Source organism: Dermochelys coriacea, chromosome 14 (assembly GCF_009764565.3).
Source record: "Dermochelys coriacea isolate rDerCor1 chromosome 14, rDerCor1.pri.v4, whole genome shotgun sequence".
NCBI classification, from domain to species: domain Eukaryota; kingdom Metazoa; phylum Chordata; order Testudines; family Dermochelyidae; genus Dermochelys; species Dermochelys coriacea.
The window spans coordinates 27,729,689-27,742,415 of record NC_050081.1 but is presented as its reverse complement, the minus strand read 5'-3'; the positions used below and the strand labels follow the sequence as shown (position 1 = coordinate 27,742,415).

Here is a 12,727-nt window from a genome sequence, read left to right as displayed (position 1 = left end):
CCCCCCAGCCTTACTTGGCGTACTTTGTACGTAAGAGGAGGAGAAAATGTTGTTGGAGTTACTGAACAGGATCAGACATCTGAAATCCACACAGTGGAGCTGACCAGAAAATGGAATTTCTCTTCTGTGGGAAATTCTCATTCTTCAAAATTTGTGTTTGTTTCACAGTGAGACAAAAATCAATGCTTTGACATTTTCAGTCAAAATGAAACATTTTTGATATCTCCAAACCAAAGATTTTTTTTAAAGTCAATTTGAAATAAAACATTTAATTTCAAATGTCAATTAAAAACGAAACATTCCATTTTGAATTATTTCCACATAAAATGACATTAAGTAGAAATGTCAATTTAAAAAAATGATCATTTTGAATCAAACAAATCATTTCCAAATGTTGATGCTGAACTCAACTAAAAAAAACAAAAACCATTTTGAATCTAATTCGAAAAGTTTCAGTTGACTCAAAACATTATTTTATTGCTGAGTTTTTCAATTTCACAAAAAGATTCTAAAGAACATGTTTCAGTTTGAATCAAACAATTATTTTCCCCAGAATTTTTGGGTCAGCCCCTGAACCAAAAGAAAACATTATTCACTCAGCTTTGATTTGCAGTATCTGGGCCACAAATAGGAGTGCTGGTTTAAAGAATTTCAGCTGGTTTAAAACAGAGGAAAGAAAATAACTTTAAACATTTTATTGACAGTCAATAAAAGTGAGGTTTCAAATGATTGGACACTAACTGGTCACACTCTGAATTGACAGTTTAATGACTGCAGTGGCATGGGAGGCAAGTGAACTGGTCCCTCCCCTTCTGCCCAAGCCCTTGCCCCTCTCCCTCCCACTTCCATCACACTCCCTTGCAGGAGCCCAGAGCACCTCTACTATAGCTGCAGTGCGCCCAACCCCAGCCCCGGAATGCCAGGTGGTGTGGCCATGGCCCCAGCACCCCCAAACCTCAGCCCCAGGCCTTGCAAACACCGGCCCCAGCCGCCCCCAGTCCCAGCGGCAGGCTGGCCTGCCCGAGCCCCAGCCTGGACCACAGAAGAGCAGGAACAGAAGCAGGCAGGAGGGAGCCTGGGGGCAGAGGGTGGGCGCGGCCACTCTGAGCTGTTTGGGGAGGTTCAGCCTCCCCTGGTTTATTATACCCAGTACCAGTGAGATATTTTACCAGCCATCTCAGGGACACAGTGAGAGACGTCATTCCAGACCCATCCAGAACCGGGGTGGATTCTCTCCTTAAAGAAGAGGCCAGTGGGAAAGTGAAGATGGGGGCTTTGTTGTCAGTATCGAAAAATGTCACTTGTCCATTTTCATAGTCCAGATTAATCTCAATCTTCCTGAATCATATTCAAGATCTGGAGGGGGAGGGGCTGATTGCACTGAATGATCTCCACTCACCTCCAAAGTCCTGATCCCCACTTTAGGATCTCTCTGGCAACATCCATGTTTAAGTCTCTGTTACTCTGCCCCTCCCAGAAATGTCTCCCTGAGGTGATTCCTTCACAGTTCAGCACACAGAGAACAGAATCAAATCTCTCAGGGTTGTCAGGCACAAATTTTGCAAAGTTTCCATCCATGTGGCACTTTTCTGACTCACAGACAGGTTGAGCTCATGAGTCGCTGTGCTTGGATCCAGAGTCACATTTGCTGGGGAGAGGGAGAATCAGAGCTTAGGGGCAGAGCTCAGCCCTGGGGGAGGCTGGGACCATTTCTCACACTCCCCAGCATCCACATTCTGGCTGGGACAGTCCTGGGACCCAGGGAGCTGCCTCTCTGCCCTGGATGGCTGAGACTAATTCCACTGCAGTTCCTCCACTTGGCTGCTGAGGGCACTATTGTGGCTGCCTTTCTGCCTTCTCCCCTGCTGCATCTCTCTGCTCCCTCTGCTGGGGCTGCCCCTGTCCCAGAAGCACAGTTGGGCAGCTGCTGGCTGCAAGTGTCTATGGTTAAAGCCACCAGCTGCCCTATCCCATCCAAAGAGAAAGGTGGAAGACGTGGAACAGGAGATAACCTCTCTCCAGCCTAGGAAGAACCATTAATAGGACCCTTCCCAACCCCAGGCAAAGGGTGAAGGAGGTAGCAGCACTGGAGGGAGAGTCTCTCCCTAATCCAAAAACAGGGAGAAGCATCAAGAAAAGAGCCCCCATCAGCCCAAGGGAAAGGGACGTGGCAGCCCTGAGGGGGGACCTCTCCATTCATGTCTCTGAATTTAATATTTCAGACATGTAGAAATATTCACCAGAACCCTCCCGGTCAGAGTTAAAGGTGTTTGGATGCTGGGCAGTGAGAAGGTTTCTGTTTACTGGTGTGTGTATATCCCAGAACCAGTTAGGTACCACCAGACAGCTGTAAGGGGAATCCAAGCATCTGAGCCCCAGGATCCCCACATAGTTCAAGCCTCTGGGACCAGAACAGAGCCCCTCCATTGCCCAAATCTTGGGGTCCCTAGGCACATCTCTAGCCCCTTATCCTGAGATCCGGAACCTGCTGCCTAGCCCCTTGGTGCAGACCCTTCAGACTTCCTCATGCTAAACACACCATCTCCCAGCACAGGCGTAGTTTGGCTGCTATATTTGGGGAGGGGGCAAAGCGTGTGCACACATGCATGCACAGACATGCACACTGAAGCCAATTCTCTTTGTTCACTGGCTCTCTCCCCCCACCTGGAGAGGTACCTGGGCTGCTGGTGCTGGGGGATGGGCCAGCTTAATGGTGGAGCCCCAGCTGCTGCTGGCCGCCACTCCAGCACCAGCTTCTGCAACGATATCACTGATCTGGTGCTGCTGCAGCGGCCTCCCTGCTAGGGCTGCTACCAAGGGGATACCACATACCAGACTCCAGCTTCCCCTCACCCATTCCCATATCCCCTTCTCTTCCCCTATCTGTCCCATGCCACCTGTAAAACCCCATATGGAGCAGAGGCGGGAAGGGATTCTCTCATCCCTGCAGGCAAGCAGCTCAAGGTGACCAGATGTCCTGATTTTATAGGGACAGTCCCCATAGTCAGGGCTTTTTATTTTATAAAAATATTACCCCCCACCCCTTGTCCCAGTTTTCCCTACTTGCTATCTGGTCACCCTAAAGCAGCCTGACCACACCCCCACGCAGCTGCTTCAACTGCCAATCATGGATGCAGGCACCCAGAGCTGCAACCAATAAGGGAAACAAGGCCTGCTATAAAAGGAAAGAGCTCAGCAAGGGTAGGAGGACCTGGGATGGAAAAGTGGGTGATATCTCTGTACTAGGCTGCCTCTAGAAACACAGTTCAAAGACACTGAAGTAGACCATTAGGCCTAATTAGAAGCTGGGGTCCAAGAACTGTCCTGATTAGGGACTAACAAAAGAAAGCTAATTGTAGGCAGTGAAGGGCCCATGAAGCACAAATCAAGGACTGGTAATGCCACGATTAGTACCTGACTCTGCACAGACTGGACTAGTGGTTCTGGGGAGCGTCAGTGAGATGATAATGAGACAAACTGTGTGTGTGTGTGTGTGTGTGTGTGTGTGTGTAAGGGGACTGTTGCCCCCTTACTAACATTCAGTGGGGATGTTTTGGTTGGGTAGCTCCCAGTACTAAAAGGGGAAGGGTCTATGGGAAACCAGGACCCTGAGACTGATAGTCCCCAGGAACAATGGGGAGAGGCTAATGTTCCAGGTCAGCCTGCATGACAGGAGGGGAGTCAGGAGACCAGGGAGGTCCTGTCCTCCATGTGAGCTGGATTTGCCTGGGTCAGATGGAGTGGGGCCGAGCTAAGGAGAAAGCAGGGACCCATGCTGAGCTGCGGAGCAGAGCTGTGCCAGATCCCAAGGGACCAGAAAAGCAGCCCAGAGAGAGCAGACCCTGTCCAGGGAGCAGAGCTGCAGCCTCAAAGCCAGAGGCACAGCCCAGAGAGAGCAGACTTGCCCTGGGAGGAGAGCTGCAGCAACCAGAGCCAGAGGGGCTAGAAAAGCAGCCCAGGAAGCAGGTCAGTGCTGGAAGCAAAGTCACAGAAGCAGCCTGCAGAGCAGACCTGTCCTGGGAACAGAGCTGTAGCAAACAGAGCCAGAGGGGCCAAAGAGGCAGCCCAGGGAGCTGGAGGCAGAGCAGTAGCAGTGCAGAGACAGAGTGGTGGAGCTGGGGCTGGAGCAGTCCAGAGCTGGGTGCGGTGAGCAGCTGGGGAGAGCGAGAGGGACCCTGGGCAGCGGGCCCCGCACAGGGAGATGCCTCAGCCAAGAGGCTCTGCAGGCCAGGCTTGGATCGTAACCCTGACAGGATGGGGGCAACACTGGGCAGAAGTGTCTTATCACTTAGAGCCTGAGAGCGTGAGGCCACCACCAGAGCAAGTGTCCAACCCACAGCATCCCTGCAGCACAGCCAGGGCCTGAGAAGAAGGCCTGGGACTTGCAAGGAACAGACTGTGAACTGCCCTGATATTCCAGAGATGCTCCTAGTGATGTTCCCTGCCACAGAGCGGGTTGATGTTTCTTTTAACCTTTCCCATTTTTCCTTATTCTTTTTCAAATTAATTGTTGATTAAATAACTTGCATTTGCTTTAACTTGTATGTAATGGTCAGTGGGTCAGAAAAGTGCCCAGTGCAGAGAGAGTACCCCGGAGTGGGGACACCCTAGCCCCTGTCCTAGGTGACCACAACAGGGTTTGGGGTCGAGCCCCCCAGGAATCCTGGGCCCAGCCTTATTGGGGTTACAAGGACTCTGCCAGACAGGAGAGTGGAAGGGGAGCCCTCAAGGGCCGGGACGCCGCTGGGTAAAGAAAGTGGGAGCGAGGACTCAGATCCTTTCGCTAGCCCACTTCACTGGGGTAGTGCAGAAGCCAGGAAAGTTTCTCACTATAGCAGGACTATTCCCTCGCTTACATGTGCATCTGTCTGTCCCTTTCTCTTTTCCAGGGTGCTGTTACAGAGGAAAAGGATTGCCCAGTAGTTAAGATACTCAGTTACCCTGAACAGATCCAGGTTCAATTCCCTGTTCCATGTGAACTTGGGTAAGTCATTTATTCTGTCTGGGCCTGACTGTCCCCTTTCTAAAATGGGAGTAACAGCCTTTCCCCATCTCACAGCAGTATGCCTTGGCTAAGCAAATTGAAGTTTGTGAGGTGAATAGTGCAGTGATGAGGCCAGATAAGGACCTGCAATAGCCAGAAGTGCAGCTATTTCCTGTCCATATCAAATCACACATCATCACATTGGGGTGGTTGCAAATATCCGTGATTCCATACTGACTCAATAGTTGGTGTTTCTCTTAATGCCCCAGCTCCTGGAATCCTGTGACTACGTGACAATCTCAGCTCTCGTTTCTTGTTCTCATGGCTGAGTAGAAAAGTTTGAGAACATGACCAGAGTGAATCCTGAATGCTCAGAAAGAAACAAACAAAAAGTCCAGAATCTAATTTTTTTAGAAGAAAAAATCCTCATGGTCTTTTTTCAGCCAGCCTCATGATTTTTGATTACATGGTGCTGACAATACTGCATTGGCAGCGATCAGTTTGTTTTCAGGGCAATGTTCTCCAGCTAAGGCTCCAATGACCTAAATATAAAAACAAACATTCTCCTTTATCTTGTTAGTTCATCCTCACTGGAGGGGGGGCTGTGCTCATTTGTACTGAAGGTGCCCAGCCCATCTCCATGGTCATTCCCATAGCTTGCCATTTCTGTTTATTTCCCTTTCTATTAACTGTGCTGTTTTAGATTAATGATGGCACTAAATTAGGGGACTTTCCATGGGTAGCAGATAGAGATTTAATGCCTGAATTCTCAGTGGCACGATATTGCCAACCCCAAACTTTTAAAAATCATGAGTCAGGACCCCCAAAATGACTAATTGCTTTAAAATCATGAGACTTAAAAATAAAAATGATGATAAATGTTGGGTTCTTTCTCTTCACCCTGTGGCTTCCCAGACCTTTAGGCTGCACTCAGGTCACATTTTTAACTTTTTATTTTTCTGCAACCAAGAAAGCTAGAAACTTCCTTTGTTTAAAAAAAAATAAAAGTCTAGAGTCTCACGCCATCCAGGAGCTGGGGCTTTAACAAATACACCAAATATCATGAGACACATTATAGAATCATGAGTGTTGGTGACACTGCAGCCCCTTTACCCTGAACCAGAGCAGCCTTAGAATAAATGAGAATCAGGCCTTTGAAACACTGATTCCAGCTTAACCAAGTTTTTGGCCTGTGAATTTAATATCACTAGACTTGGAAGGATTAGACATTATCAGTAGATGTCTGTAAATGTTGATTTCACTGTACACACACTGAAAAAAATATTTCCATTGATAACTGAAAAATACAAATTGGCACAATAAGAACAATGCAGCTTGAGAACTTATTAGAGTTTGATTTAAGAATATTTACTTTGCATATTTTCATGTGTGATGTTGACAATTTCTATTTTAATGGTTCTAAAGCTGGAACTTTTTGAATCTGTGTCTGTCATTAAATAATTGTCTGACCAAAATATTGTCTGATCTCTCTCCCCCCTCCAGTTCCCCACAACTATGAAAATTTTAAATAAATAGAACTTGGAATGAAATGCTTAAAATCCATATTTTTCTACAGCTGTGAAAGTTTAAATGAATAAATATAAAAATTGCTTAAAAATATCTGTCAAAATTATGTATTTTTAAAAAATGAATTCTGCAAAGCCTGAATATCCCTCCTTAGACACACAGACCCTGCTCCTGCAAGCTCATCAGGACAGGACAGGTCCATCTGAAACTCATGACCCTCCACACCGGGACTGCAGCACCAGAGCCCTAGTGGTACATTTTTCACAAAAGCTTCCAGGGCTGTAATGTTACCAGTGGGCTCCTCCCAGTTCAGCAAACGGCACCAATTCCAGAAGGGGAAACAGGCAGTTGTTGCTGTAGGCGGGGTAGTTGCAAAAGGGGAGGGTAGCTATTTGTGTCATCACATGGGAGGGATCCACTACAGATGCCTCCTGCCCTCAGTGCAGACAAGCTGGGCAACAGAGAAACCTCAGGCAGCTGGCAAATGTCCTGGAAATCGCCAAATTGCTGAGTTTACAGGCAGCAAAAGGAGCAGGAAGGGAGAGGGTGTGTGGGGAACACCAGGAGGCTCTGAAACTGTTCTGTGAAGAGGATCAAACGTCTGTCTGTGTGGTTTGCCATCTGTCCTGGGCTCACAGAGCTCACACGGAGGTTCCCCTAGCTTAGAGGAAGCTGCCCAGGAGTACAAGATAGGGAATTGCTGGCCAGTTTAATTAGGGTGACCAGATGTCCCGATTTTATAGGGACAGTCCCAATATTTTGGGCTTTTTCTTATATAGGCTCATATTACTCCCCACCCACTGTCCCGATTTTTTACACTTGCTGTCTGGTCACCATAAGGTTAATGAGGAGTAATTTTGGATTGTAATTACAGATTAATTTTACTTTTATCTGGCACAGGTGTGACTGCACCATTCAGCTCTATAAAGCCTTCATTGTATCAGAGATGCTATAACAAAATAAAATGATCTGGCAGTGGAGCAAGGAAGGCAAAAAATGAAATCTTTAAAGATTGCTGATGTGGGAAACTGTTCTCTCCTATGTTTAATGCTTTTCAAAACCAGCTTCTACTGCTGAAATAAGGGAACTTTTTACAGAACGGACGGTGCTAAATGATCAGTGAGGTTTAAATCACAAGAGCTGCAGACCAGTCTATGTGAGAGAGTTGCCATCAGACTGGAGATGGGGAAGGTACAAGCTGCTGTTACTGATTTTTTCATAGAATTTATTACTTTTATTTGCATCACAGTAGTCCTTAAAGACCCCAAATGAGATCTGGACTCTGCACAAAACAGTGACAGACAATCCCTTCCCTGAGTGGTCTAGAGTCTAAATAGACAAGACAAAGGGTGAGAGGGAAACTGAAGCACAGAGAAGGGCAGTGACTTGCCGAGGACCACCCAGAATGTCAGTGACTGAGCTCAGAATAGAACCCATGTCTCCCCAGGCCTAGTCCAGGGCCCTAACTACTGAGCCATGCTGCCACCTCAGCATCAGCCCCCAGTGAAGAAGTGTGTCCATTATCACAGTGTCTTTTCCTCCTAAAGGTCCCAGGCCCAGCAGGGAGATGAGGTTTCCCACTGGGATTCTGAACTCCTGTGTTGCTCTTGGAGGGGTTAAACCAGAGGTGGGTAAACTGTGACCCATGGGACCCTCCTGCCCAGCTCCTGGCCCAGGAAGTTAGCCCCCGGTCCTTTCCCTACTGTTTCCCCTGCAGCCTCAGCTCACTGCGCCGCTGGCACAATGCTCTGGGCAGCAGAGCTGCAGAGCCGTGGCCTTACCCGTTGCTCTGTGCTGCACTGTGGCATGGCTGGCTCCAGCCAGGCGGTGCGGCTGCCTATCCTGGTGCTCTGGGTGATGCGGCTGTAGCGCTGCCAGGCAGCGCAGTAAGGGGGCAGGGAGTAGGGGGGGTTGGATAGAGGGCAGGGGAGTTCAGAGTGGTGGTCAGGGGGTGGGCGTGTGGATTGGGGTCGGGGTGGACAGGGAGAAGGGTGGTTGGATGGGGCAGGGGTCCTGGGGGGGGCAGTCAGGAATGAGAGGAGGGGTTGGATGGGGCATTCAGGGGCAGGGGGTCCATAGGCAGTCAGGGGACAGGGAGCAGGGGGGTTGGTTGGATGGGGCAGGAGTCCCGGGTGGGTCGGGATCCAGGCCACACCTGGCTGTTTGGGGAGGCATAGCCAAAAAGTTTGCCCGCCCTGGGTTAAACTCGGATGCCAACATGCACTAGAGGAGGTCACTGCACTAAGTGCTGTGTGGGACCCCGAGCAGCTTGAATTCACACACACAAGGGCTCCAGACAGTGCAGGTTCATACCAAATACCATGGGGATTACACTGGACAATAGCAAACCTAACCCCTGGGCGGTGCTGAATTTTCTGAACCTTTTCCAATTCCAGTATATCTTTTTTGAGATGGGGCGACCACATCTGCACACAGTATTCAAGATGTGGGCATGCTGTGGATTTATATAGAGGGAATATATTTTATGTCCTATTATCTAGCCCTTTCTTAATGATTCCCAACATTCTGTTTGCTTTTTTGACTGCTGCTGCACATTGTGGATAGTTCTCTGAAAACATCCACTCAATGACTCCAAGATCTCTTTCTTAAGTGGTAAGTTAATTTCGACCCCCATCATTTTATATGTATAGTTGGATTATGTTTTCCAATGTGCATTACTTTGCATTTATCAACACTGAATTTCATCTGTTTTATTTCCCAGTCACCCAGCTTTGAGAGAGCCTTTTGTATCTCTTCACAGTCTGCTTGGGACTTAACTATCTTGAATAGTTTTGTATCATCTGCAAATTTTGCCACCTCACTGTTTACCCCTTTTTCCAGATCATTTATGAATATGTTAAATAAGACTGGGCCCAGTACAGACCCCTGGGGGACACCACTATTTACCTCTCTCCATTCTGAAAACTGACCATTTATTCCTATCCTATCTTTTAACCAGTTACCAATCTATGAGAGGACCTTCCCTCCTATCCCATGACCGCTTACTTTGCTTAATAGCCTTTGGTGAAGAACCTTGTCAAAGGCTTTCTGAAAATCTAAATGCATTATATCCACTGGATCCCCCTTGTCCATATGCTTGATGACCCCCTCTGAGAGTTCTAGTAAATTGATGAGGCATGCTTTCCCTTTACAAAAACCATGTTGACTCTTCCACAACAAATTATATTCATCTATGTGTCTGGCAATTTTGATCTTTACTATAGTTTCAATCAGTTTGCCTGGTACTGAAGTCAGGCTAACTGGCCTGTAATTACCGGGGTCTCCTCTGGAACCCTTTTTAAAAATTGGCATCACATTAGCTATCCTCCAGTCATTTGGTACAGAAGCTGATTTAAATGATAGGTTACAGACTACAGTTAGTAGTCCTGAATTTCACATTTGAGTTCCTTCAGAACTCTTAGGTGAATACCATCTGGTCCTGGTGACTTATTACTGTTTAGTTTATCAATTTGTTCCAAAACCACCTCTAATGACACCTCAATCTGGGACAGTTCCTCAGACTGGTCACCTAAAAAGAATGGCTCAGGTTTGGAAATCTCCCTCACATCCTCAACCAAGAAGACCAAGTCAAAGAATTCATTTAGTTTCTCTTCAATGGCCTTACCATCCTTGAATGCTCCTTTAGCATCTCGATCGTCCATTGGCCCCACTGGTTGTTTAGCAGGCTTTCTGCTTCTGATGTATTTAAATTTTTTTGCTATTGCTTTTTGAGTCTTTGGCTAGCTGTTCTTCGAATTCTTTTTTGGCCTTCCTAATTATATTTTTACACTTAATTTACCAGAGTTTATGCTCCTTCTGATTGTCCTCACTGGGATATAACTTCCACTTTTTTGCCTTTCACAGTTTCTTTTTCTTTGTTGTTTAGCCATGGTGGCACTTTTTTGGTTCTCTTACTATGTTTTTTAATTTGGGGTAAACATTTAAGTTGAGCGTCTTATGTGTCTTTTAAAAGTTTCCATGCAGCTTGCAGGGATTTCATGTACCTTTTAATTTCTGTTTAACTAACCTCCTCATTTTTGTGATGTTCCCTTTTTTTGAAATTAAATACTACATTGTTGGGCCGATGTGGTGTTTTCCCCACCACAGGGATGTTAAATTTAATTGTATTATGGTCACTATTACCAAGCGGTCCAGTCTGAATATGACACACTCCAAGTCTCCATTAATCAGATTTCATCTCCTTGGTGGCCTTGATGTCATAAAGCAGTTGGGATCAACAGTCACCTTAGGTTTTGGCTGGAAAAACACCCAGCTCCAAACCCCTCTCAATCCTCAAAATAAAACCTTCCAAATCAATTCTGTTTGTTCAGGAAAAAATCCAGGCCCATTTGAAGACTCTGAGGGAAGAGAGAGAGAAGCTGCTGAGATTTAAAGTGACTGGAGAAGGGAAAAGCCGGGAGTATCTGGTAGGTGCCTATTGTGATAAAGAGGCAGAGACTGGCAGTGGGAGTTCTGTTTGTAGGAAGATTCCTCTGTGGCTTTGGTGAACGTGGCTTCGTGTGACTTTCTCCATGATCCTGGATTGCTGGGTTAGATTCAAGAATAGTCAAAACCTAAGTTTCCATTGCAGTTAATGAGTTAATTTCTAGACCTTGTGGCTTTCACAGAAATCCTTCCAAAGTGAACTGAATATTATCCATGCAGAGCTGTCCACTGTGTCTGGTCACTTCTTGCAGTGTTAAAATGTTTTTTTTTCTTTTTTTCTCCCCTGGTATCTGTCAATGTCGTGCTGAGTCCTGCCTCCTGCTGCTCTGGATCTGAATTCCCAGAGACCATGAATAACATAATATGCTGACCATGACAGACCTGGAAACATCCCTTTAAGAGATATAGGTGCCAAAGGGGAAGGTGTGAGAGAATCCCCTCCCTAGTACCCATAGGGTAGAGTCAAATGTCAGAAATCTTTGGATTGTCAAAGAAGTTCTCCCTCCTGCACACTCAACACTCCACGAAAGGACCCCAGGCTCCTTTCATGTCCCTGACCAAATTTTTCCCATTTTTATACAGAAACAAACACAAACTGAAAGGCAGAAGATTGTGTCTGAATTTCAGGAACTGCGGGAGTTCCTGGAGGAACAAGAGCAACTGGTGCAGCTGGAAAATCTGGACAAGGAGATTGTGAAGATACAAAATGAAAATGTCAGTAAACTATCAGAGGAAATTTCCCATCTCAGTGAGCTCATCAATGATATAGAAGGGAAGTATCAGAAGCCAGTGAGTGAATTCCTGCAGGTGAGACTGTTAGAAACATCCCAGATGCCAACACAGGAACAGGACAGCTGCTGAATCCTGGGCACTGGGGTCCAGCAGTCAGAGATCTCGGTGTGTGCACTGCTGAAATATGAATGACTGTTGGTCTTTGCAGAGACACAGACACATTGATATTAGAGATGGAAAAGCCCCATTAGCTCAGTGAAATCATGGCCCTGGGGCCAAGGCAGGGCCGCTTTTCCCTGTATTTACAAAATCCCTTCCCTGGAGTCTCAAGTGTGTGTATCAAGTGGGACTGAGGTGTGGGGTTTTTTTTCTCTCTCTCTCTCCTCTAGGACATCAGGAGCCTCTTGAGCAGGTAGGTGATTTTCTCTCCCTCCCACACACACTTCACAATGATGGGAAAGAGTTTGGAGATATGTTAGAGCTGCATTTCCCCAAGCCTCTACAGCAAAATGTGTTGAGACAGTCGCATTTTGGATACAAATCTCTGTAATTAACTTAATCCTGAAGTTCTCACCGTTTTATAGAAGTCTCTCCATTCAGTGAGAGACTGACCAAAAGTGTTTCCTAGTGATGTCACATCCCTGGGGGACTGGCTGCCTCCGGATTGTAAGGATGGAATATGGGCCTTTCACTGCTAGGGCACTGGTTACCCTTCAGCGCAGGTCAGCAGTGACCCAGAATCTTTGCCACCAAAGGACTGTTTGGAGACCTGTGTGAAATAAGATGGGGAGGGGAGAGTTGGTGTCTCCCTCTAGTTCCCAGTGGACAGATTTCTACAACACTTAACATGGGAACCTCCTGTCCTTCGGAGCATGGAGGCCATGGAGTGGCTTGCCCATGGAGACTCAATTAGTCTTTTATCCCCAGAGCTGGTCTCTCCAGGCCAGAGGTGAGGAATATTAATAGGACCTTCAGCGAGAAGATTGCACAGCCATGGCCTCTGCTGCACCTGCTGTGAGGCTGAGAGAAGTAGAGCAA

At 46.9% G+C, this 12,727-nt stretch overlaps 1 protein-coding gene across 2 annotated transcripts in view; it reads left to right on the top strand.

Moving 5' to 3' along the window:
- LOC119843012 (zinc finger protein RFP-like) overlaps positions 1-12,727 on the top strand; it is a 163,868-nt gene that overhangs the window by 136,716 nt on the left and 14,425 nt on the right. For both annotated transcript variants that reach the window (XM_043497053.1, XM_043497052.1), the window contains exons 2-3: positions 10,843-10,938; positions 11,540-11,891. In XM_043497053.1, coding sequence (XP_043352988.1) covers positions 10,843-10,938; positions 11,540-11,818 — 375 coding nt within the window. In that variant the 3' untranslated portion in view covers positions 11,819-11,891. The remainder of the gene's footprint in view (positions 1-10,842; positions 10,939-11,539; positions 11,892-12,727) is intronic.